General features: G+C 39.0%; 2 protein-coding genes across 4 annotated transcripts in view; one reads left to right on the forward strand and one right to left on the reverse strand.

Moving 5' to 3' along the window:
* The window catches only part of SEPTIN14 (septin 14), a 41565-nt gene extending 34870 nt beyond the window's left edge, over positions 1–6695 (reverse strand). The window contains exon 1 of the mRNA XM_059036686.2: positions 6642–6695. Coding sequence (XP_058892669.1) covers positions 6642–6695 — 54 coding nt within the window. The remainder of the gene's footprint in view (positions 1–6641) is intronic.
* Positions 6696–12077: 5382 nt separating this feature from the next.
* Positions 12078–24159, forward strand: part of ZNF713 (zinc finger protein 713) — a 30843-nt gene continuing 18761 nt past the window's right edge. The window contains exons 1-3 of one of the 3 annotated variants that reach the window (XM_059036684.2): positions 12078–12305; positions 21717–22144; positions 22738–22823. In XM_059036684.2, coding sequence (XP_058892667.1) covers positions 22740–22823 — 84 coding nt within the window. In that variant the 5' untranslated portion in view covers positions 12078–12305; positions 21717–22144; positions 22738–22739. The remainder of the gene's footprint in view (positions 12306–21716; positions 22145–22737; positions 22824–24159) is intronic. The other 2 variants (XM_067012453.1, XM_067012454.1) reach the window with 2 other exon arrangements.

The raw sequence follows: 24159 nt of genomic DNA on the forward strand, positions 1-24159 counted from the left end.
AAGATATTTCAAGCAAATGGTTACCAAAATAAAGCAAAGGCAGTTATACCTATTTCAGACAAGATAGACTAAGTTATCATTATAAAGAGGACAATCTATCAAGAAGATGTATTTATTATAAATATGCACTCAGTACCTAAATATGTAAAGCAAATACTAGCAGAACTAAAAGGAGAAAGAAATAGCAATGCAATAGTAGCTGGGGACTTGAATACCCCACTCTCAACAATGGATACATCATCCAGATTGAGAACCAATAAGGAAACAGCAAATGTGAACAATGCAATAGACTGAATGGACCTAATAGGCATATATAGACAGTTCCACCTAACAGCTGCCTACTACACATTCTTCTCAGGTGCACACAAAATATTTTCTAAGGTAGAGCATGTATTAAGCCACAAAACAAGTCTTGATTAATTCAAAATGATAGAAATAATATCAAGTATCATAATGATATGTAAGACATTTACACTGAAAACTACAAAAGAACGATAAGAGTGATTAAGATTGAAATAAATAAATGGAAATATATATCATGTTTACACAGTGGAAAAACCATTAATATTAAGATGTTCTTTCACCCCATATATATTCAAATGCAATTTCAAAAGCACAGGAGAATCTGTTTAAATGGCACCTACTGGCCAAATGTTGCATAGCTGAGCATCAAAATTATTAACTATGAGATTACTGTTCTTTATATTCCAATTTCATGCTCCTTTCTACATGCCTACCCCTTCCTGAATCACCCTGCTATGGGACTCTTTTTTTTTTTTTAAAGAAGATATTGGTGGTAGGAGTTTATTAATTTATTTTTGCTGTGCTGGGTCTTCGTTTCTGTGCGAGGGCTTTCTCTAGTTGTGGCAAGCGGGGGCCACTCTTCGTCGCGGTGCGTGGGCCTCTCACTATCGCGGCCTCTCTTATTGCGGAGCACAGGCTCCAGAAGCGCAGGCTCAGTAGTTGTGGCTCACGGGCCTAGTTGCTCCGCGGCATGTGGGATCCTCCCAGACCAGGGCTCGAACCCGTGTCCCCTGCATTAGCACGCAGATTCTCAACCACTGCGCCACCAGGGAAGCCCTATGGGACTCTTAATTGAGTTCAGTATAAGAGTAAAATAGGTTTACTATATCATGTTTTTAGCATAACTATTTTGAATAGTGTGGTCAAAAATATGAAATTATTAAAAAATTTTTCTTAACAAAGAAAACATAGAATTGGTAGTCCTAAATAAAAATATGCTTCAAAGATTTTTTTTAAAAACACTCTTTGCATAGAAAATAAAATTATGCTATTTCTTTTTCCATAAGCATTAAAATATTATAGACACAATGATATAAGGAAACATTTGTATTAATAGTTTCACTATGATTAGTATTAGAATTAATTTAATCCTCTTATGTTAAAATAAGGGATTAAGATCCAAACAGTTTACATGATTTACCCAAAGACAGAGTTCAATACACTTTGGGCTCTTTGAGATAGAATTTTATTCATTTTATATCATTAACTCCCAGCTCACAGTAGGCTTTCAATAGTTTTTGGTTGAATTAGTGCATGCTAAATGAAGAGTGAATGGTAGGGATAGGAGCCTACCAGGGTCCTATCTGGTCTCAACTAAGAATCCAGGAATCAACCAAGAATTAATTAGTAAAAATTCCATGGGGATTTTATATTTAAAGAGAGCGTATTTAGCAATACTAAACTGAAAATACAATCAAATAAGAAATAATAAAAAATTTCAGTTTGTAACTATTTGTGCTCTTAGAAGACAGTGTTTATATATGGTGGTACATTTTGAGTTCTCTACTCAAAAGAGAACATTCTGACTCACATAATCTGAAGATTATATGTAACAATAAAAGATTTGGACACTCTACTGTCCTCTCTGTCCTAGACTCCCTTGTGACAGGCTTCTCTCATTTTAAAAACTGTAGCTTAGGGAGGTACCAGATCAAAGTGCTTTGTGTGTCCATAGAACAAAATATAGCCCATTTTCTTATCAGGAACAGACCAGAAACCTTGGCCTCATGAACACTGACTTTTCACCCACAGAGCAAATATCGATAGAACAAGCAGGGGTTTCCATAGAATCATCACTGTTACTTAACAAACGTCTTCTGATGGGCCAAAAGTTCTTTCTTATAATATTTACTTTTATAAAATTCTGATATAATCTATGTAGAGAACTTAAATATTTCAGATTCTATTAATTTGGAATTTGTGATCTTTCAAGTCTCGTTCTTGAATTCACCTTTGCATCATCCACAAACAAAGCACAATAAAGCAAATTAAGAAATAAACAAGGTAGATATATAAAAGTATATGAACCTACTATTAAAAGGATTATTTCATATGCATTCACATGAAACTGAAATGCAAATCGTACATTATTTTAATCCCTCATGATAGCAAGGACACACAGACTACATCTAGCAAATGGGATACTGTACATAAAGTTATAGTCTGTAAATTTATAAAAGGACTCTACAAGCTCTGACAAGCCCTGATGTTAACCCTGTACTCACTGAACATTTTTTTCCAGCGGTACGGGGAAAGGTAGCTGAATAAGAAAAGTCACTAGTCATTGTGAGCCTTTGGGACAGTCACTGGTGCCTGTTTTCTCTTCTGTAAAATGAGAACATTTGATCAAGAGAGCTTAAAATTCTTTCACACTCTGATGTTCTATAAGTCAAAGAGTCTTATTTATGAAGAGCCTACAATTTCAATGAGAATAAAAGCCATGAAGAAAAAGTTAAAATATCTATTAATATCATACTAAGTACCAAAATTATAGAAAAGTCAAAAAATAATATAGGAATTTGGAAGAAGGATAGATGACTGTGGAGTAGTTAAAAATAATTTTTAAAGATGGCAGATTGTCTCTTGAAGACAGGATAAGATTTGTATGAAGGAGGGAGGTATTATGAACAAGAGGCAAAAAACGGACCCCAACAATAGAGAGTTTTAAATGTGAGGCTAAGGAATATGGATTTTATCTAAATGGTAATGGGCAGTGGCTAGAGATTTGAGCCAGAGAATAGTAGAAGGAAGAAGCATTTCAAAAAGATGAATAAGGCGGGCTTCCCTGGTGGCGCAGTGGTTGAGAGTCCGCCTGCCTATGCAGGGTACACGGGTTCGTGCCCCGGTCCGGGGGGATCCCACATGCCGCGGAGCGGCTGGGCCCGTGAGCCATGGCCGCTGGGCCTGCGCGTCCGGAGCCTGTGCTCCGCGATGGGAGGGGCCACAACAGTGGGAGGCCCGCGTACCCCACCCCCACCAAAAAAAAAGATGAATAAGGCACTAGCATGACAGTGGCCTGGAGAGGAAACTAGAGCCAGAAGATGAGTTGTGAAGCCCCTTCCCTTATAAAAGTGAGTGTTCTGTTGGTGGGAATGTAAATTGATACAGCCACTATGGAGAACAGTATGGAGGTTCCTTAAAAAAACGAAAAATAGAATGACCATATGACCCAGCAATCCCACTACTGGGCATATACCCAGAGTAAACCATAATTCAAAAAGAGTCATGTACCACAATGTTCATTGTAGCTCTATTTACAATAGCCAGGACATGGAAGCAACCTAAGTGTCCATCGACAGATGAATGGAGAAAGAAGATGTGGCACATATATACAATGGAATATTACCCAGCCATAAAAAGAAATGAAATTGAGTTATTTGCAGTGAGGTGGATGGACCTAGAGTATGTCCTACAGAGTGAAGTAAGTCAGAAAGAGAAAAACAAATACCGTATAATACATATAAATGGAATACATGTTAATAACACATATAAATGGAATCTTAATAAAAAGGTTCTGATGAACCTAGGGGCAAGACAGGAATAAAGACACAGACGTAGAGAATGGACTTGAGGACACGGGGAGGGGGAAGGGTAAACTGGGATGAAGTGAGAGAGTGGCATGGACATATACACACTACCAAATGTAAAATAGATAGCTAGTGGGAAGCAGCCGCATAGCACAGGGAGATCAGCTCGGTGCTTTGTGACCACCTAGAGGGGTGGGATAGGGAGGGAGGCACAAGAAGCAGGGGATACGGGGATATATGTACACATATAGCTGATTCACTTTGTTGTACAGCAGAAACTAACACACCATTGTAAAGCAACTATACTCCAATAAAGATGTAAAAAAAAGAACAGAGCTATTAAAAAGAATTAGGTTGATCAGTACGGGCTGATATGAAAAGTTGTCCAAAGATTAGATTAGTTATTGCCTGTAAAGAGCTAGGTTGAGAGGCCTGTTATCTCTTTCCTATTGTTTGAATTTTTCTTTTAATAATGTTATTTTTAATTTCAAAAAGGAGAATAAATCAAGTTGCCAGTTGTAAAGGGTTCAAAAAAAGTTTGGAAGACTACTTGCTAAATGGTTTGTAGCAAGCATTTATATATCGGATTACAGTTCGACTAGTTGGCCTTTGGGATCCGCCTATTCTAAAATTTTATGATTTTCATGTCATGTAAACAGAGGAGCATTCGCCGTGATTTAATGCATCAGAGGGCCCAAAGGTAATATGGGATGGACGTAAGTCAGTGGTTTAGTAACTGAGATAGGACTCTGACAGTAGTTTTGTCACCAGCAAAGCTCACTGGGGTACCTGGGAAAAATATGATGGAATCTAGGTGATGGGATAAGGTCTAACCTCTTCGTCTGTGCTTAGTCTAATCTCACTTGCCTTAAGGGGGCCAAGGGCAGAGCCCCTACACCCAACGTGTGGGATTAGAGTTCCCAGCTCAGAACCACGGCACTCAGGACTTCCCTGGTGGCACAGTGGTTAAGAACCCACTTGCCAATGCAGGGGACATGGGTTCAAGCCCTGGTCTGGAAAGAGCCCACATGCCAAGGAGCAACTAAGGCCATGCACCATAACTACTGAGCCTGCACTCTAGAGCCCACAAGCCACAACTACTGAGCCGACGTGCCAAGAGTAGCCCCCGTTCGCTGCAACTTAAGAAAGCCTGTGCGCAGCAATCAAGACCCAACGCGGCCAAAAATAAATTAATTAATTAACAAAAAGAACCGCTGCACTCGACACGCCAACTTGGCGCTCCATATGGAGAAGCGCTGCGCATGACATCTCAATTCAAGATGATGACAGTGAACCGTGTACAGAGATGCCGCTGCACCCGGCACTGCAGTCGCCCTCCAAGAACGCCGCCCCTCTCTCCCCTGACAAGAACCCTATAAAGCGAGCCCGTCAACAGCTTGTTCAGGAAAGCCAGGACTCTAGAGCGAGAGCTCACACCTCTCTATTCTTTGATCAAAGAATAAAGCTTTCCTTTGCTTCTGAACCAAACTGGCTCTCATTCTATTGGCTCCAATAACACCAGGCAGGAGGACTCTTGTTGGAGCCCGACTCAAAAGGGTCGGTAACAATAATATAAGGTCTAACCTTTTCTCTCGCGCTAAGTCTAGTTTCACTTGCCTGCGGGGGGCCGTGTGCAGAGGCCTGCACCTAACACCTCCGATTAAAGTTCCCAGCACAGAACCGCAGGGCCCAACACCGCAACTTCGCATACCGCGTGGAGAAGCCCTGCGAGCAACACTTCAACTCAAGATAGAGGTGGGGTGCCGTGAGCACCCACGAGAACTCAGCCCCTCCCTCCGCAGACTGGAACCCTACGAAGCGGCCTGCCCACAGCCTGATCGCAGAGCGTGTACTTTAGAGCTTGAGCTCACACACCTCTCCATTCTTTAATCAAAGACTAAACTTTCCTTTGTTTCTGAGCCACACTCAGTCTCACTCCACTGGCACGACTGACCCCAGGCAGGAGGACCCTTGTGGGGACCCGACTTGAAAGGGTCAGTAATGGTTTCAGAAAAGCAACGAAGATGAAAGTTGGATCAAATGTGATTTTTAAAGTGTGGCTGATAGAAAAATAAAGGTGGAATAAGCCATTCCCTTCAGAAAAGTAACTGAGAAAGAGAAGAGAAAAAATATGATCATTTGATGGTTCAAACGAAGATACAGAAAACCATGCATGATTGGAGGAAAACACCGAAAAGAGAGTCATTAGTTATTAAGTCATAAACAAATACGACTTAACATAGCTCAATATTCATGTATCTATTTTGGTCAAAAATAGTTCTAAAACTCAGTTTTCACCCATTCAGATATACTACTCTCTCTTTTAGGGTAAAATTGTATGTGAATTACTATGTTTTCCCTAGTACAGAGGCGCGTCTTAAAATGGAACTTGGTTCAATCTCCCACTCAGTAAAGTAATAAAAAAGCAGCCGCCCAGCCACTTCCTAAAATAACTTCATTAAAAGTTTTTTATTATCAGTATCTAAAGGTCCACAAACATATGCATCAAAGTAGCATTATTCTCCTCACCTACTGGGAGGTTCTGGAATTTTCATTTGTTATTCTTTGGTGTTAAATAGGATTAGTTTTTTGTACTACTAAAAATGTCTGCAGATGCAAGAAACATGCATCAGTTATTTAAACGATCATTGATATTTAACTCCAATCAGTATAAAAGTTAATTCATGTCCAAACATAAGAAACATAAGCCTTTACCATCTAGGTCTGTATCAGTTTACTGAGTCAATATTTTGAAGCTACACAATTTTGTTAGGACAAAAAGGAGAATTCTCTTTGAAAGATATACTCAACTATATCTTCATCATCGGGTATTTGTGTGGACATACGCATTGGTTTTTCTGCCATGTCAGACTGAAGGAGCTGAAAACAAAGAAACAAAAACCTTTAAAAGATTACTTTAAGAGGCTACATTCCTACAATATAACTTAGATCAATAAGGGAGCCTAATATAGACATTATCCCTGGTTTTGGCTTTCAGTCCACACTGTTAACCTGTTTTCAATTGTGGCTGCTTTGCTAGACAGGCTTTTATATAATAAATAATACTCAACTTATAATGTACAGTAATACATTTAATCATAAACACACAAAAAGCTTCTAAAGAAAGGTAAACTCCCTTTTGAAATCAAAAGGACAAAGAGCATTGTTCTTCTTTAAAGAACTCTCTGGGCATGAGAAACGGAAATAGGGAATTTTGCTTTTCTTTTTCACTTTTTCTTTAGTGAAGTATAGTTGATTTACAATAGTATATTAGTTTTAGGTGTACAACTAATAGTATATTGCTTTCAGTGATTCAATATTTTTATAGATTATACTCCATTTAAAGTTATTACAAAATAATGTCTATATTTCCCTGTGCTGTACAATATATCTCTGCTGCTTATTTATTTTATAGGTAGTTGTTTGCGGCTCTTAATCCCGTACTCCTATATCATCCCCCTTCCTTCTTAAAAAGTGCTAAAAGAACCAGGAAGACACTTATAATTACTTAACTTTACAGAGTAGCTTATCAGGGGAGGCTGGGGTGTTAGAGTGTACTTATTGAAGGAGAATTGAGAAAGCAGAGCTTCTAAAAATCTAAATGACTCCCTTAGACAAGGAACTAAATTAATGATAGTTGTCATTTATGAAGCATTGTGCTGAGTGCTGATATGCTTTATCTCCTTTAGTTCTCATAATAGATATGAGATACACATATTTTCATTGCCATATGCTAAAAGAGAAAATTTAGAATCAAAAAAATTAAGTAACTTACTTGCTTAAGATTTCAGCTATGCGGCAGACACAGGTCTGAACTGACTCCAATGCTGGTGTTCTTTATACTGTCCCCAGTTCTGGACCAAATATTCACTGTGTTTGCAACAGTTTGGAACAAGGGAGGAGAGGTACAAGAGAGCAAGCTGTGCTGATTTCTAAGCAACACTGCCTGAGAAAGACATGCTACCCTACTTTTGAGTATAACACAAAGATACTGAGACTATGAGGCATGTTTTAAAGTGAAATATTATATATAAGCATAGCAAAGAGAAAAGCAAACAGAATTAAAGAATGGCTCTGTACCATGGTCTTTTCACTTGATATATCCTGAGGATTATTCCACTTTAGTATATAGATTTACCTCATTTTTTCCCTAATGGTAAATAGTATTTTCTAATACAGGTAGTGTTTTGTTCTATGGTATGGTTTACTCTAGTCTAGTATATATGAAGGTTCTATATTATTTAGCAGAACAATAATGGTGGGTATTGCAGTGATTTCTGAGCTTTAATTGCAACCCAACAGTAAACACTTAAACCACTGAAAAAGGGTTATTTCTTAACTTCTTATACTTATCCTACCTCAGAATTTGAAGTAAATTACTATAAATTTAAGAATCTTTTGTTTCAGTTATGCAGATGAAAAAAATTCTAGAGATCTAATGTACAGCGTGGTGACTACAATTAACAATACTGTATTTTATACTTGAAATTTGCTAAGAGTAGATCTTAAGCATTCTCCTCCCCCAACACACACACACACACACACACACACACACACACACACACACACACACACACACACACACACACACAGAGTGGTAACTATGTGAGGTGATGGATATGTTAGCTTGATTGTGGTAATCATTTCACAATGCATATGTATATCAAAACATCACATTATGCACCTTAAATATATACAACTTCTATTTGTCAATTATATCTCAGTAACTCTGGAAAAAGAGAGAGGAATTTTTTAAAAATAAGAGTATCTCTGTGTAACTGCTGACTTTTTGTCAAGTCTGCAGAAGACGGTTTGAAAACTAAAGATACAAGTTACCTTATTTTTTAAAACCTAATTAATGGTGCCTTAAACAAATAGGGGCTTACTTCTTTCACATAAATCTAGAGCTGAAGTTTACAAAGTATGGTCCCTGGGCCCCTGGGGATCCCTGACTCTCTTTCAGGGGGCCCATACGGTCAAATTTTTTTTTCTAATAATACTAAGGTAATTTGCTTTTTCCACTGTGTTGACATTTGCACTGATGGGTCAAAAGCAATGGTGGCTAAAACTGCTGCTACTTTAATCAAGGTAGTGAGTACCGTAAAGCATTTATACCATATACAAGTTCAATGGCTCTCTTGAGCAAAACAAGTTATATGATTGTGAGAAATAGTAACTCCTTATTTTATGGAACACCAATTTCAACTGCAAAAACAACGGACAAATACTAGTTTTTTAGACTTGGTTATTTCTAAGACGGTTTCTTGAAAATGAATGAAGTGTGCTTTATAGCATGAAGGAAAATAACTGAAAATATATGTTGTAAATGATAAAATTTGAACTTTAAAGTTTTTGGAGAACTTGTATCCACTATCTTGACAACTTCCTAATACTTACAAACTTTTCCCAAAAAGATTAGTGATGATATTAACAAACACAAATTTTTATATTGTATAATGAAATATGTCAGCATTAAATAAACTAGGGTTTTCCAACCTCAGCACTATTGACATTTGGAGCTATGTAATCCTTTGTTATGCATCGTTAAAATGTTTAGCAGAATCTCTGGCTTCCACCCAGTAGATGTCAGTAGCAACCCCAGCGTGTGACAACCATTGCCACATATTGCCAAATATTATTTCCTAGAGGGTAAAATCATACCCAGTTAGGACCCACTGAATTAGGTAACTCAGTAAACAGATATTTTCCAAGTGGCCAGTGTGTGACATTACAAAGTCATACATGAGTTCAAGATCCATTTGGAGAGTGAGATAGACTAACAGATAGTGGTGTAAGACCCCAAAGTATATGAATATGGTTTCAGATTCTACACTGCAATTGATCTCATCAAGTTCTGGTGGGGTATCAAAGAAGAATATTCACAATTACATGAGAAGACTTATTAAAGGATTCTTTTTCCCAGCTATGTATCTATACGAAGGCAGATTTTCTCCAGAAACATCAGCCAAAACAACATATTTCAAAAGATTAAACGTGGAAACAGATATAAGGATCCAGCTGTCTTTTTTCTCTTTTTATGGTATTAAAAAATACATAACATAAAATTTACCATTTTAAGTTCAGTGGCATTCCGTATATTCACTTTGTTGTGCAGCCATCATCTCGAGAAGTCTTTTCATCTTCTCAAATTGACATTTTGTACTCATTAAACAGTAACTAGACATCTCTATTCCACCTTCAGCCCCTGGCAACAATTGTAATGTCTGTCAATGTCCAAATTTAACTACTCTAGGTACTTCATATAAGTGGAATCATACAGTATTTGACCTTTGTTTTATAACTTTTTATTTTATATTGGGGTATAGCTGGTCAACAATGTTGTAATAGTTTCAGGTGCACAGCAAAGGGACTCAACCATACATATGCAGGTATCCACTCTCCCCCCGACTCCCCTCCCATCCAGGCTGCCACATAATATTGAGCAGTGTTCCCTGCGCTGTACAGTAGGTCCTCGTTCGTTATCCATCTTAAATATAGCAGTGTGTATATGTTGATCCCAAACTCCCTGACTATCCCTTCCCTCCATCCTTCCCCCCTGGTAACCATAAGTTCGTTCTCTAAGTCTGTGAGTCTGTTTCTGTTTTGTAAATATGTTCATTTGTGTCATTTCTTTTTAGATTCCACATATAAGGGATATCATACGATATTTCTCTTTCTCTGTCTAATTTACTTCACTAAGTATGACAATCTCTAGGTCCATCCATGTTGCTGTAAATGGCATTATTTCATTCTTTTTAATGGCTGAGTAGCATTTGACCTTTTGTGACTGAATTATTACACTTTGCATAATGTCTTCAACGTTCCTTCATGTTGTAGCATGTTTCAGAATTTCCTTCCTTTTTAAGGCTGAATGATACTCTATAGTATGTATACATATAGCACATTTTGCTTATTCATTCAACTGTCAACCAACACGGGGTTTCTTCCACTTTTTGGCTACTGTGAATAATGCTGTAACACACATGGGGATGCAAATATCTCTCTGAGATCCTGCTTTCCAGTCTTTTGGTGTTATCTACCCAGAAATGGAATTGCTGGATCATATTGTAATTCTATGTTTAATTTTTTGAAAAATTGCCAAACTCTTTTCCACAGCAGCTGTACCATTTTACATTCCCACCAGTAATGCACAAGAGTTCCAATTACTCCACATCATTGCCAACACTTGTACTTAACTGTTTTTTTCATAGTAGCCATCCTAGTGGGTGTGACTTGGTATCTTATTGTGGTTTTGACTTGCATTTCCCTAATGAGAAGTGATGCTGAACATCTTTTCATGTGCTTTTTGGTCATTTGCATGCCTTGTTTGAAGGATTGCCTATTCAAGTCCTTTGCTCATTTTAAAATCTGGTTACCTGTTTATTTGTTTTTGACTTAGAGTAGTTTTTTATACATTCTGGATATTAATCCCTTATCAGATATATGATTTGCAAATATTTTCTCCCATTTTGTGGATTGTCTTTTCACTCTATTACTACTGTTCTTTGATGTACAAAAGGGTTAAATATTGAAGTCCAATTTATCCACTTTTTTCTTCTGTTGCCTGTGCTTTTGATGTCATATACAAGAAATAATTGCCAAGAACAACATCATGAAGCTTCTCTCCTATGTTTTCTTCTAAGAGTTTTATAATTTTACCTCTCACGTTTAGGCTTTTTGATCCATTTTGAATTACTTTTTGTATGTGGTGTAAGGCTAGGGTCCAATTTTTTTCTTTTGCATGTGCATTTCCAGTTGTTCCAACACTATTTGTTGAAAAGTCTCTCCTTTCCCCATTGAATACTAGCATTAACAGATGAACATTTGCAACCGATTTTGGTGAATCCCAATTAAGCAAAATGTTATCCCCTTAAAAGAATTCCATTAGCCTCATCAGTAGACCTGTATTATATATTATATATTCAATCATTATTATTGTATTTTTAGTTTCGTCAATATAAAATTCGGGAGGGGGACGGTATTTCAGGACTGAGGAGAGCGACGGCTTGTGTGGTCACCTGGGGGACCGAGCAGCAACCCACGCGGGAGCTTCTTATTGGCAGGGGCTATGAGGGGTTCTCGGCCCTCTCGGAAGGCGCAGTTCTCCGAGTGCCGGGAGCGGGAGGTCCGGGCCCGCGGGGTCAGCGCGGCCCTGGTGACAAGCAGAGCCGGGGAAGCGGGTGGGAGTTCCGAGCCCAGCACATGGGAAGCGGTCGGCCCTGGGCGCCGCCGGCGCATGCGTATTGCAGAGCCGAAGCCAGCGCGGCGCGGCCGCCATTGCTTGGAGGCTTTCGTCAGAGCCCGGCTGGCGCCGGCGGCTGGTCCAACCCCAGGGGCCCCGTCACTGGGCGTCATTGGCTCAGGCATCAGGGCCCTCATCACCCTCTCCCGCCAGGGTCCGGACGGGCGGCTGCGGCGGTGGTGCCGTCGTCAGGGGGCGGAGCCGGCCTGGTTGCCCTTTGTCTGTGGAGGCGGGTGAGTGCGGCCCCCGCGGGCCGGGCGGCGGGCGAGAGGGCAGGGCGGGCGGCAGCCCGGGGGTCCCGGGTCGTGGACGCCGCCCCTCCGGTCGACTCGGAGCCCCCCAGCGGCGCCCTTAGGCTTCTTGGACACCCTGTACCCCTTTGATTGGAAGGCCTCCCCATTCCAAGATTACAAACCTATTTTCCTCTAATATCTTCTACAATTTATTTTGGTATAGGCGTGGGTGGGTATCATTTTTGGAAAGTTTTCCCCATCTCAAGAGTATTAAAACATTCACCTTTATTTTCTTGTAATACTTTTAAAGGATTTTTTACATAGCTTTTTTTTTTTTTTTTTTTACATTTTTACCTACTGGGTATTAATTTTGTGATAACGTGTTAGATAGGAATATGCCTTTTTCCCTGGTGGTCTTGCCATCATATTTTCCCACTGAATTGAAATGACGCTTTTATTCTATTCTACAGGCGTGTGTATACTCGGATCTGTTTCTAGACTGTTTCACGGCCCTCATATACTCGGTTCTGTTTCTAGACTGTTTCACGGCCCTCACAGTTTCTGCACTGATACCATTTTGTTTTAATATGTGGCAGAGCAGATCCCCCTAATTGTGTCTTTTAACATAATGAGCTTTCTGTGTCTTTTAGTTATTTTGAATTGTGGGAAATGTAAAAGGTACAAAAGTTACCATTTTCTGGGCTTCCCTGGTGGCGCAGTTGTTGAGAATCCGCCTGCCAATGCAGGGGACACGGGTTCGTGCCCGGTCCGGGAGGATCCCACGTGCCACAGAGCGGCTGGGCCCGTGAACCTTGGCCGCTGAGCCTGCGCGTCCGGAGCCTGTGCTCCGTTGAAGTTACCATTTTCTAAGAGACAGAGTTGACCATGGCACTTAGTAGGTGCTCTTATTAAATGGAGAATTTGTTGAAAGTCACTCTATTGCTGAAAACTTTTATGTGCTTCCCTGCTGCCATCAGGATATTTTAGCTTCTTAGCAGTGCCCTCAAAGCCCTTTATGACCTTAATATTGCATACTGCTTGGCCTTCCACCCTTGCAGTTTATGCTGTAGCCCTACCAAACCACCCAAACAGGACGCAAAACCCTTGGGGAAAATTCACTAATTTAATGATATCGAAATTTAAAGTTTTTGTATTTGAAAAGAACAGAGGGCTAAAAATTAGAGATATGAAGAAAATATTTGTAACATGTGTTAGAGAAAGTGACCATAATATGTAAAGAGACTTGTTGAAAAAAGAAAAGAGAAAAAAGAAAAGTGGGCAAAGGATGTGCACAGGCAATTTATAGAAGATATAGGAAACCAATGAAAAAAGTGCTTAACTTCATAAGTCACTGTAGAATGCAAATGAAGACATATTTTTCACCCACTGGACTGGCAAAATATAAAAATATTGGTGATACAAAGTGTTGAGGAAAGTGCAGGGGGGAAGGGCACCGGTTGTACAGTTGAGGAAGTATTTTGGGTGGCAATTTGACTGCATTTATCAAAATGTTAAGTGAGCTCACTCTGTGGTTCAGAAATTCTATTCTAAGATCTGTCCTGCAGAAATACTTGCACAGGTGCACAGGGAAGTATGTACAAAGATGTTTATTACAATATTGTTTGTAATTTGAGAAATAGGTACAGCTTAAATGTTCACTCTGGATATGTTTAAACATATTGTGATAGACCCATACAGTGGAATATTGTGCTGCTATAAAATAGAATAAGATAGTTTATTATGTAGTTTATTGTGAAGTTAACACACAAAGAAAGATCTCTAAGACATTTGGTGAATAAAGGATGTTGCAGAACAATGAATATAGTATGGTGTGCATTATGTTAAGTATGTATGTGGTTATATTATGTATGTTCATAAATACACAGAAAAGGATGCAAACCAAGTGACTGACAATGAGTTACCTCCAGGGAAGGAAGTAGAGTAGAAGAGAAGTTAAAAGGCACACATGGGCTTCCCTGGTGGCGCAGTGGTTGAGAATCCGCCTGCCGATGCAGGGGACACGGGTTCGTGCCCCGGTCTGGGAAGATCCCACATGCCGCAGAGCGGCTGGGCCGGTGAGCCATGGCCGCTGAGCCTGCGTGTCCGAAGCCTGTGCTCCGCAATGGGAGAGGCCACAACAGTGAGGCCCGCATACCACAAAAAAAAAAAAAAAAAAAAAAAAGGCACACATATTTTACTCTGTGTACACCCATGTTTTGCATACTCATGTTTTTATGTAGAATGTGTAAAAACAAAAAACCTTGTTAACATGTATAATCTGTGTAAGGAAAATAAAACAAAACAAAAACCCTCACATGCACTTAGAACCTATACAGAGAGAAAAAAAAAACAGGTTTTATAAGGTAAACTTTTTAAATATTAGCTCTTTTTAGAAAGCAGCAAAAATTAAAGACAAATGATGAAGTGAAGACTATATTTGTTATCTATGTTATGACAGGGGAGTTGCTGGTTACTATCTGTGTTCAGAGGTCCCCAACACCATACTCAGGTTCAGTGATGTTCTAGAAGTACTAACTCAGCAAAACTGTTATACTCCCAGTAAGATGAGTATTACAGTGAAAGGATGCAGATTAAAATCAGCAATGAAAAAAAAGCATGTAAGGCAGGGTCCAGGAGAGACCAGGTGCAAGCTTCCAGTTGTCCTCTCTCAATGGACTTGTGCAAGTAGTCCTTAATTCTCCGAGCAATGATGTGTGGCCATGTGTATGCAGTACTGCCAACCAGGAAAGCTCATTCAAACCTTGGTGTCCAGAGTATTTATTGGAAGTTGGTCATATAAGCATGGCTGACCATCCATTTTGCTGACCTCCAGTCTCCAGCTCCTCCAGTGGGCAAGCTGATACCACATGGCCCAAGGTTCCCACCATAAATCCCATTGTTAGCATAAACTTTTTGACCTGTCCCAAGGCCTCAGGTAAACAGAGACACTCTTAACAGACAGGATGTTTCAGGGGCTTGTAGGTTATCTACCAGGAGCCAGGCCAGAGTCAAACCTTTCCTTGGAATATGCAGAGTTTGGACCATTCAGACCTGCTCATTTAATCCTTTATTGCAGACTATGTAATAAAGGACTCTTACAAATCAATAAGAAAAAGACAATATGGTAGAAAAGTGGACAATTGACACAAAAGGGTAATTTATAAAAGAAAAAATATAAAAGTTAAAAATGTTAAAAGTCCTACCTTACATGTTATCTAAGAATTGCATATTAAAGCAGCAGTTAAATACTATTTGTGTATTAGATTTAAAAAGAATAATACCTAACATTGGCTAATGGTCACTATCATATATTGCTGAATATGTAAAATGATACACCTTCCTGAACACCTTTTGCCTTCCTTTGTACCCATCAGTTCCTCTGCTAGGAATTTATCCTAAGGAAATAGTCAGGCAAAATTATGCCAAAACTGTATAATGTTTGCTGTTGTCTGTAACAGCAGAGAAAGGAGAGAGAGAGGCCTAAATGTCTATTAATAATAAACTTGTTAAATAAACTTTAGGTATCTCATGCAATGGAATATACTATGAGCCTATTTTTTTAATGAATATTTGGGTTTTTGTTTTCTACCATGATGTATACAATATTATCAATTAAAATCCAGGTTTCAAAAAAGAAATAACATGCCATATTATAATGTGCATGGGTGTGTGTGTGTGTTTGTGAAGGAAAAGCCTGAAAGGCTATATCCCGAAAAAGTAATTGGTTATCTCTGGGTGATGACATTATAGGTGATTTTTTTCTGCTTTTCTGTATTTACTAAAATTTTCATTTTAATATTTGTCAGAAAATAAAGTGAAGGTGTTTCCACAGTAGAGAAGGGGTGTGGAGAAAGATCTCTCTGGCTGCAGTGTGAAGAAAATGTTGGACTACAGTCAAGGACCAGTTAGATGGGTGTGGCTGTAATCAAAGTGAGAGATGATACCTGAATAAAGGTAGTGGAAGTGAAGATGGAACACTGACCACGTGTTTAAGGAGGGAAATTTACCAGGATTTGACGTTTGATTGGGGAATGAGACTAAGGGAAAGAAAGAGAGGTCAGGAATGGCACACTCAGGTTTCAGGTTTGGTAGCGCTATTCATTGAGACAGGGAATATGATAGAGTAAGAATAATATGTAAAATATATAAATACCGCTAACTAAGTGCTAATATGATCTGAATATTTACAAATATTTAATCCCTTAAGCCTCACAACAAACCCACGAGGTAGGTGGGGATGTCCAGTAAGAGTGTATGTGGTTATATAGCTCAAAAAAGATGATCAATGAAACCGTAGCAATGGGTGAAGCCACCTGAGAGTAAATAGACTACATTCAGCCCTTTGTTTTTCAGCTTCCATATTTATATATTCAACCAACTGCAGATGGAGAATATTTGGGGAAAAAATTCCAGAAAGTTCCAAATAGCAAAACTTGAATTTGCCATGTGCAGGCAACTGTTTATGTAGCCTTTATACTGTATTAGGTATTATAAGTAATGTCATCTAGAGATGATTTAAAGTATACAGGAGGATATGTATAGTTTATATATAAATACTACACAGCATATTATATAAAGCATTTGAGCATCCTCAGATTTTGGTATCTGCAGTGGATTCTGTAACCAGTCCCCCAGGGATACCAGGGGACGGCTGTAAAAATAGAAGATAATGAATACAAACACTAACAAACATAACTGTAGTACAAATGAATGACATAACCTCACTGAAGGAAGTGGCAGAGAAAAGAACTGACCTAAGTAACTTTAGCAACCACTATCTTGACTGGATACTCTTAAGGTTAAAGACAAAGAGAACTCTACATAAATGCTGTAATCAAGCTAGTAAATGTGTTTCTCACAAGGGTATGAGTTAGTAATTCTGAAACTACTTTGTGTGTATACCAGAATTGAACAAATAAGTAAATATATTGTAGATAATGAGAGCCAACAATTTTTCACTGTTGAAGAAAGAAGTTACCAATGAGAAAAGGAAGAAGACCAAAATGAGCCCTGTGGTATCGAATTGGAATCAGAGGTGTCAGAGTGTGAACTCATGGTATTTAATATATAGACAAACACAATAGAAGTATGTATATATATGGTTGATATGCATACATATATACTTCATAGCTCAGTCTCCTGGAGGGCCTAGAAGCAATGATACAGCAGTAGCAAGCAGCACACCTGGTAACCAGATTTTTGTGTCTAAACACTTTTCCAATAAATGGAACCAGGGCTCTTTGGAGAAGTGGCTGATTCCAGGGATGGTCAGGGAGAATACAAGAGCCTAGAACATCTTATGGTGCCAGGAAGTGTGGTCAGAATAACACAGGAGCCTCCTAATGGCCAAAGCTGGAACAGTTTGTATAATAAAATAATAATGTTTTGTATTTTAACTCATAGAATAAAACAAATATCCATAAATCCGTACAGATATAAATAAATTAGAGCCAAGGAACAGATTTTCCTTATGGAAACATTCCAATTAATAATTAGTAGGAAAGAGGGAAATAGAGAAATCACCATTAAGCAAACACCATATTAATAATTGTTGCAGTGGAGAAAACTGGTAAACACCACCTTAACCAGGTGATAATGGTCAATGTTACCATTCATAAAACATACCTACATCATAAACCCATTCATATTATGCACTAAAAAAGACACAACATCACTTCTGTGTCATTCTTGGTAAAAATCTTAACTTCATTCCAACCCTGAGAAAACATCAGACAAACCCAAATTGAGGGACAGTCTACAAAATAATTCATTAGTACTCTTCAAAAGTATCAAGCTCAAGAAAGAAAACCTGGGGAGCTGTTACAGATTGGAGGAGACTCAGGAAAAATAAAAACTAAATGCCATGTGGGATCCTGGATCAGAGAATATTAGTGGAAAAACTGGTGAAATTTGAATAATGTGAATTAATAATATTGTTAAATTCCTGGTATTGATCATTGTACCATGGTTATATAAAATATTAATGTTAGGACAAGTAGGGTAAATGGTATTTAAGAACTGTGTACTACTTTTGCAGCTTTACTGTAAGTCTAAAATTGGTTCAAAATAGAAAGTTAAAAAATAAAAAAATAGAAGAGCAAACACCAGAACCCTTTCATTTACTCATTTAGCAAATATTTGATACATATCTACTGTGAATCACATACCGGGCCTTGAAATTAGAATAGTTAAGCAAGACAGAACAGATTCCTGCCTTCACGGAGGTTAACATCACACAGTAGTGAGGTATAAATAAAGATGGATAACTGTACAATAATTACAACAATAAAAAATGCTACCTAAAGAAGGAAGGTGTGAACAAGGGAGCCTCACTTCGTCGGTGATGTCAAAATCTTAACTTGATTTAAGCTGAGACCTGAAGGAAGCGTACGTATTGCTAGGGGAGGAGGTGGGGGTGGATCCCACACATGGCACATTTAAACACCTAAAAGCAGGATGCTGTGTATGAACCCTCAAAAGCAAACAGCAGAGTGGCTTGAGAGGGAACAGGAAGCAGGTCGTAGGTTTCTTTACGGCTTTGTACTCCAGCCTGAGGAAGCTGCTGAAGAATTTCAAGTGAGGGACTGATACGGTCAGGTTCAAATCTTTTAAAGATCCCTTTACTTCAAGTGTGGAGAGAGCGAGAGTAGATTTTGGAAAATCCTAAGGAACAACAAACAATATGTGAATGGTAGGCAGAGGAAAAGGGATTAGAACGTAGCCCACTGAAGTAAAGCAAGACGCAGCTGTCAGCCGTACCAGATACCATCAGAGCTCAAGAAAGCAAGAAGTAATGAGGTCCACTGCATGAACTACAAAAAGAGTTTGGTATTCTTGACCAGAGCAATTTCAGGGGAATGCTGATGGCAGAACAGAAGCAAGATTACAGAGAATTGAAAAATAAATGGGTAATGAGGAAGTAGAGACAAGTATCGACAATCCTTTGAAGAGTTGTGGCCTTGAATAAAAAAAGAATGGTAGTTGCAAAGGGGTGTAAAAGCCAGTGAAAAATTTTAATGTTGGGAGAGACATTAAATGATTTTAAATGATGATAGGAAGGAGTCAATAAAAGTTCAAGTTGAAGATCTAGGAATGAGAAGATAGGTGCTAGATTAGTACCTGTAGGGAGGCTGGAGAGAACGGACTGATTCCAGGGAAGAAATACTTTGTAATGCAAATTCTTGGGCCAATAATATCTCCACAGGTGCTATTTCATGAGATCTAGAATAGGACCAGTGAGTCTGCTTTTCAACAAATACCATGATTCAAGTGCTCTTCAGACCACACTTTGATAAACACTGCTCTTTTGTCTATTTTCCCTGCATCTATTAAACCACTACTCCTGCCTTCATTTTCTTCCCCATCTAGTCTAGAACCTAGGTCTCCCGATTCACAGTCTAGTGTTGTGTAAGGTAAGAAAGATTTCAGAAGTGGTTCGGCCCTAGAAGTGGGTGACTGAAGTAGAATGATGGTGAAAATCATTGGGATTGAGGGTGTGAAGGAAACGAAAGGCTCTGATAGTTGTTCTGAGTTCTTGCTTGCATCAGAATCACTTGTGGGGCATTTAAAAAATATGTGGATGCCAGAATTCTTCTCAACAGTTTCTGATTTAGTAGCTCTTGGGTAGAGCCTTGCCATATATATATATATATATATATATATATATATATATATATATATATATATATATATATATATGCATCTGTAGTGTCATTTTAAATCTGGGCTGAGTCTAATGCACAGCCCAGATTGAGAACCACGGCATAGGTTTTCTATGGGCAGTGAAGTTCACTCAGATTTTTGGAAGAGCTTGGGGTGAAAATGAAAACTGTTAAGCCAGAATCATTCTTCCTCTGAACTGACTATAATTCTAGTATTCTTTAAGCAGTCAAGGGAATTTGTTACTTTCCCAACCATCATGGTTACTTGTTTGAAAAAGACTGGCAATTCTGCAGTCTCTTTCTCTGGAAAGCTCCACCCATTTGTATGAGGAATTGCACAGTTTGTGGGTTGGGAGTGCTTCTCTTTTTTTGTTCTTTCCAATCTAGGAATTAAAAGGGAAATTATGAAAAGAAAGGGATCATATTTTTTTAAAAAGAAAAGGGAGAAAACAAGTAGCAAAAAGGACTTTAGTGTATACTAGGAAAAGCCCAGGGCTGAATCAGAAGACCTAAGTGTTCTAGAACCAGCTCTTTCACTTAGCTCTGTGATTAGAGCTTCATTAAGCCAAGAATTCATTAAACTCAGAATCCTTCATTAAACCAAGAAACTGAGAACTAAATCAGCATTTCCAAAGGTGTATTTTAAGGAACCCTAGTCCCATCAGATGCCATAAAAAGTATTCTCAGGGGACTTCCCTGGTGGCGCAGTGGTTGAGACTCTGCACTCCCATTGCAGGGGGCGGGGGGTCAATCCCTGGTCAGGAACCAGATCCCATATGCATGCCGCAACTTAGAGTTCACATGCCACAACTAAGGAGCCCACGAACTGCAACTAAGGAGCCCACCTGCCACAACTAAGGCAGCGCAACCAAATAAATATTTTTTAAAAAAGTATTCTCAAACTAGCTATATTTGTATACAATGTATAATATATTTGAAATGTTCCTCATTGCCTTGGGTTCACACATATAAAGGAGAAACCCTGTCCACTAACATGGTTAGTGCTGTTTTTGTTGTTGTGAATAAATGGTTTTCAGGTGACTGGGTTTGAAACCTCAGGACATCCTCGTAGATCTACCTGACTCTTCAGACCACAGTACCTTTTTAGAGCTTTTGCTTGGTAAAATAAGGACCTGGTTCTTAAAGTGCTTTTAAATTACTCTTGAAAGGTCTGCCTCTTGGTCAACTGGTTGTAAAATGTTAGAATCGTGCCATGTCTTGGCTTGAATGGCTTCCTTATCTAACAGGGCCACTCCATTGGAACTGCAGTTTTCTCTTTTTCTTCTCAGAAATGACTTCATTCTTCATTTCTATCAGTAGTTTTTGAGAAAAGTTTTTCAGGTCAACTTTTGTGAACAGAGAACAAATGTATTCTCTCATGATTACTAGCAGATCAGTACATTTCACTCTGTTGTTGGTATTGGTGAAACACCTGTTTTTTCTTCTTTCTGAGGAGAAAACTCTATCTGAAAGTCTTCCTCTGGGCAAGGACCACATGTTTTCTGTTCTGAGAAGAAGGTGGGAGAGGACTGAGGCTAAGTTTGTTGTAGTTGATGCATCTGTACATCTCTGCTCTTTGTAATCTGAGAAATTCTAAAAATGCTTTTTGCTTGTTTTAAAGAATTCCACATCCTACGGTGCTCTATCTTTATGAATGAATAGTTTGTATGTCTCTTTATAGACTCCCTAGGTCCCTAGGTGACTGACACTGCTGGATTTCTTCTGCTGACTCTGGTGCATCTCATTACAGCTGTTCAACCTGAAACTGCTCAACCAGGAGGCAGATTTGAATATCATAGTGAAGTCTGTACATGAAGGATTGATGCCTTTAGAGAGAAAAACTAATGTAATAGCCACTTTCAGGAACCTCTGCATCTCAACTCTGCATGAACAAGGCAAGATTCTGAGAGTGGCTGCTCCTGGCAAGCAGAAGTCATTCTCATGGATATCTACTGGCTCCTGACCCTCTCATGAGTTGAGGCACCTTTAATACCTGGGAGTGGCTGTTTCCTGTAAGGCACTGGGAAAAATCAGCCTTCAGGGACTGACAAGGATACTGAAGCTGCTAGTACTGGTATATCTCCTGACTGTCATGCTAGAAGAGAACAAGGCTTTGGGGACATTACAACTTAAGAACTGCAAAGAGGTGTAGTCATCCTGGTGGAGGACTGAATCCAGGTACTCAAAAAGGAAAGCAAACATTCTGAAAAATGAAAAGAGTGAAATCTCATTTCTATATTAGAAGGGCCATCTTAAAGAGAGTAGAGGAGATATCTGGAGTTTGAGGTTAGGGATGAGTTTATCCCCTTAAAGGGTAAGAATAGGCCCTTAACATATGTTCTCTGCATCACCTCATCTCAGTGGTTCTCATTTCCCACTTAGAATCACTTGGAGACTTTAGAATTTAAAATGCTGTTGCCCAGGATCACCCTAGACCATTAAATCCAAATCTTTGGGAATAGGGGCTAAGCGTTGGCATCTTTTTAAAATTCCCCAAGTGTGTAGCTAGGGCTGAAAATCAGTGAGCACCTCTGAGCTTCCCATATGTCACAATAAGTGGAGAAAACAGAGGAGAAAAAGTCCCATATTATGTTCCTCAATGTGATAGAGGAACAAGAATGTCACAGTTAAGTCACCCAGCCTTTAGGCTTATGTCTTAGAGGGCTTCTCTCTAAACCATTTGCCATCCTAATCCAAAACAAAAGGTCCAAGGTTTAGGTTCAGCTTTAATGTCATACATTGACAAGATTCTTCTTTTCTCTTTTTCCCAGTAATGCCTTCTCAGAATGCTTTACTTTCCCAGGAGGGAAACATGGAGAAGGAAATGAATGTTGGATCACAGATACAGTGGTCTCAGGTAAGTTCAGTCTTACTCTGCTCTGAAATGCTATTATAGTTTTCAGAATGCGGGTACTTTTATTTTTCAATTTTCAGAAGTACTAAGCCCCCAAAATCCAGAGCACTTGAGGCTCTTGAGACAGGTGCTGATCTCTACAGGATGTTTCCCACTCTCTTTATGTGCCCCTTTATAGCTCTTCTCTCCTTCAGCATTTTTATCAGATCATGGACTCATGTCTGAGCTAGATGGTGTAAAGGTAACACAAGAAGCCATAGACTGTGTTTTAATCACCCTTCCCTTAAATAGCTCACTAGAATTCAAACAACACTTGCCACTCTGTCTGCAAACAATGAATGATGCCCAAGTCACTGTGACTGCTTGAAGGTAACAGGACTGTTAATGTACCTGAGAACATCTGCTGCCACAAGTTAATATTTATCAAGAATCTGTTGTATCTCTTGCAAAACCTGTTTAAACCAGTTGTTACAATTTGATTAAGTATGATGTAAACCTCTATGAGGTATAAGTATGATAAGTTGTTTCGATGAAAACTAGTCGAATGCTTTGGAAAGACTCAGTAAATGCCAGTCACCTTTTAAAATATTGCTGTCAAATTAGGTGTGAACAAAACTGTAAAACATTGAAGGAAAATCCTAAAAATCTCAGAGAGTTCTACACCAGTATTATTTCCTAAGAGTCATTTGCTTGTTCTGATTTAATGAAACAGGAAGTGATACATTTTGGATATGGGCACTCAATCATTAAAATCATTCTCATATCAAAAGACAAGGGAATAAATGTACACTTATGTATTTTAAATTTAAATGTTTAAATCTTTGAGATATTCTTTATGGATCTCCACTTTAACCAGCTGGTACGTACCAGATACCAGTCTCGATTGCTTCAGAAAGGAGGATTTCTGTTGTTCCATGTTGTTATGAGATAATCATTATCCACAGATAGCAAACTCATTGGAGGAGATTTTTTAAAGCCTACATCACACAGTTAATATTTAGAAAAGTGTAATGTTAGGTTCTTCTCTGAAAGCCAAAGACAACAGATACAGCAGGTGCTCAGAGAGGAGAGAAGTCCAATTAAGACTGGAGTGGCAGGGGCTTCCCTGGTGGCTCAGTGGTTAAGAATCCGCCTGCCAGTGCAGGGGACATGGGTTCGAGCCCTGGTCTGGGAAGATCCCACATGCTGTGGAGCAGCTAAGCCCACGTGCCACAACAACTGAGCCTGCACTCTAGAGCCCACGAGCCATAGCTACTGAGCCCATGAGCCACAACTACTGAGCCCACATGCCACAACTACTGAAGCCCACACGCCTAGAGCCTGTGCTCCCCAACAAGAG

Source organism: Kogia breviceps, chromosome 14 (genome assembly GCF_026419965.1).
Source record: "Kogia breviceps isolate mKogBre1 chromosome 14, mKogBre1 haplotype 1, whole genome shotgun sequence".
Taxonomy (NCBI): domain Eukaryota; kingdom Metazoa; phylum Chordata; class Mammalia; order Artiodactyla; family Physeteridae; genus Kogia; species Kogia breviceps.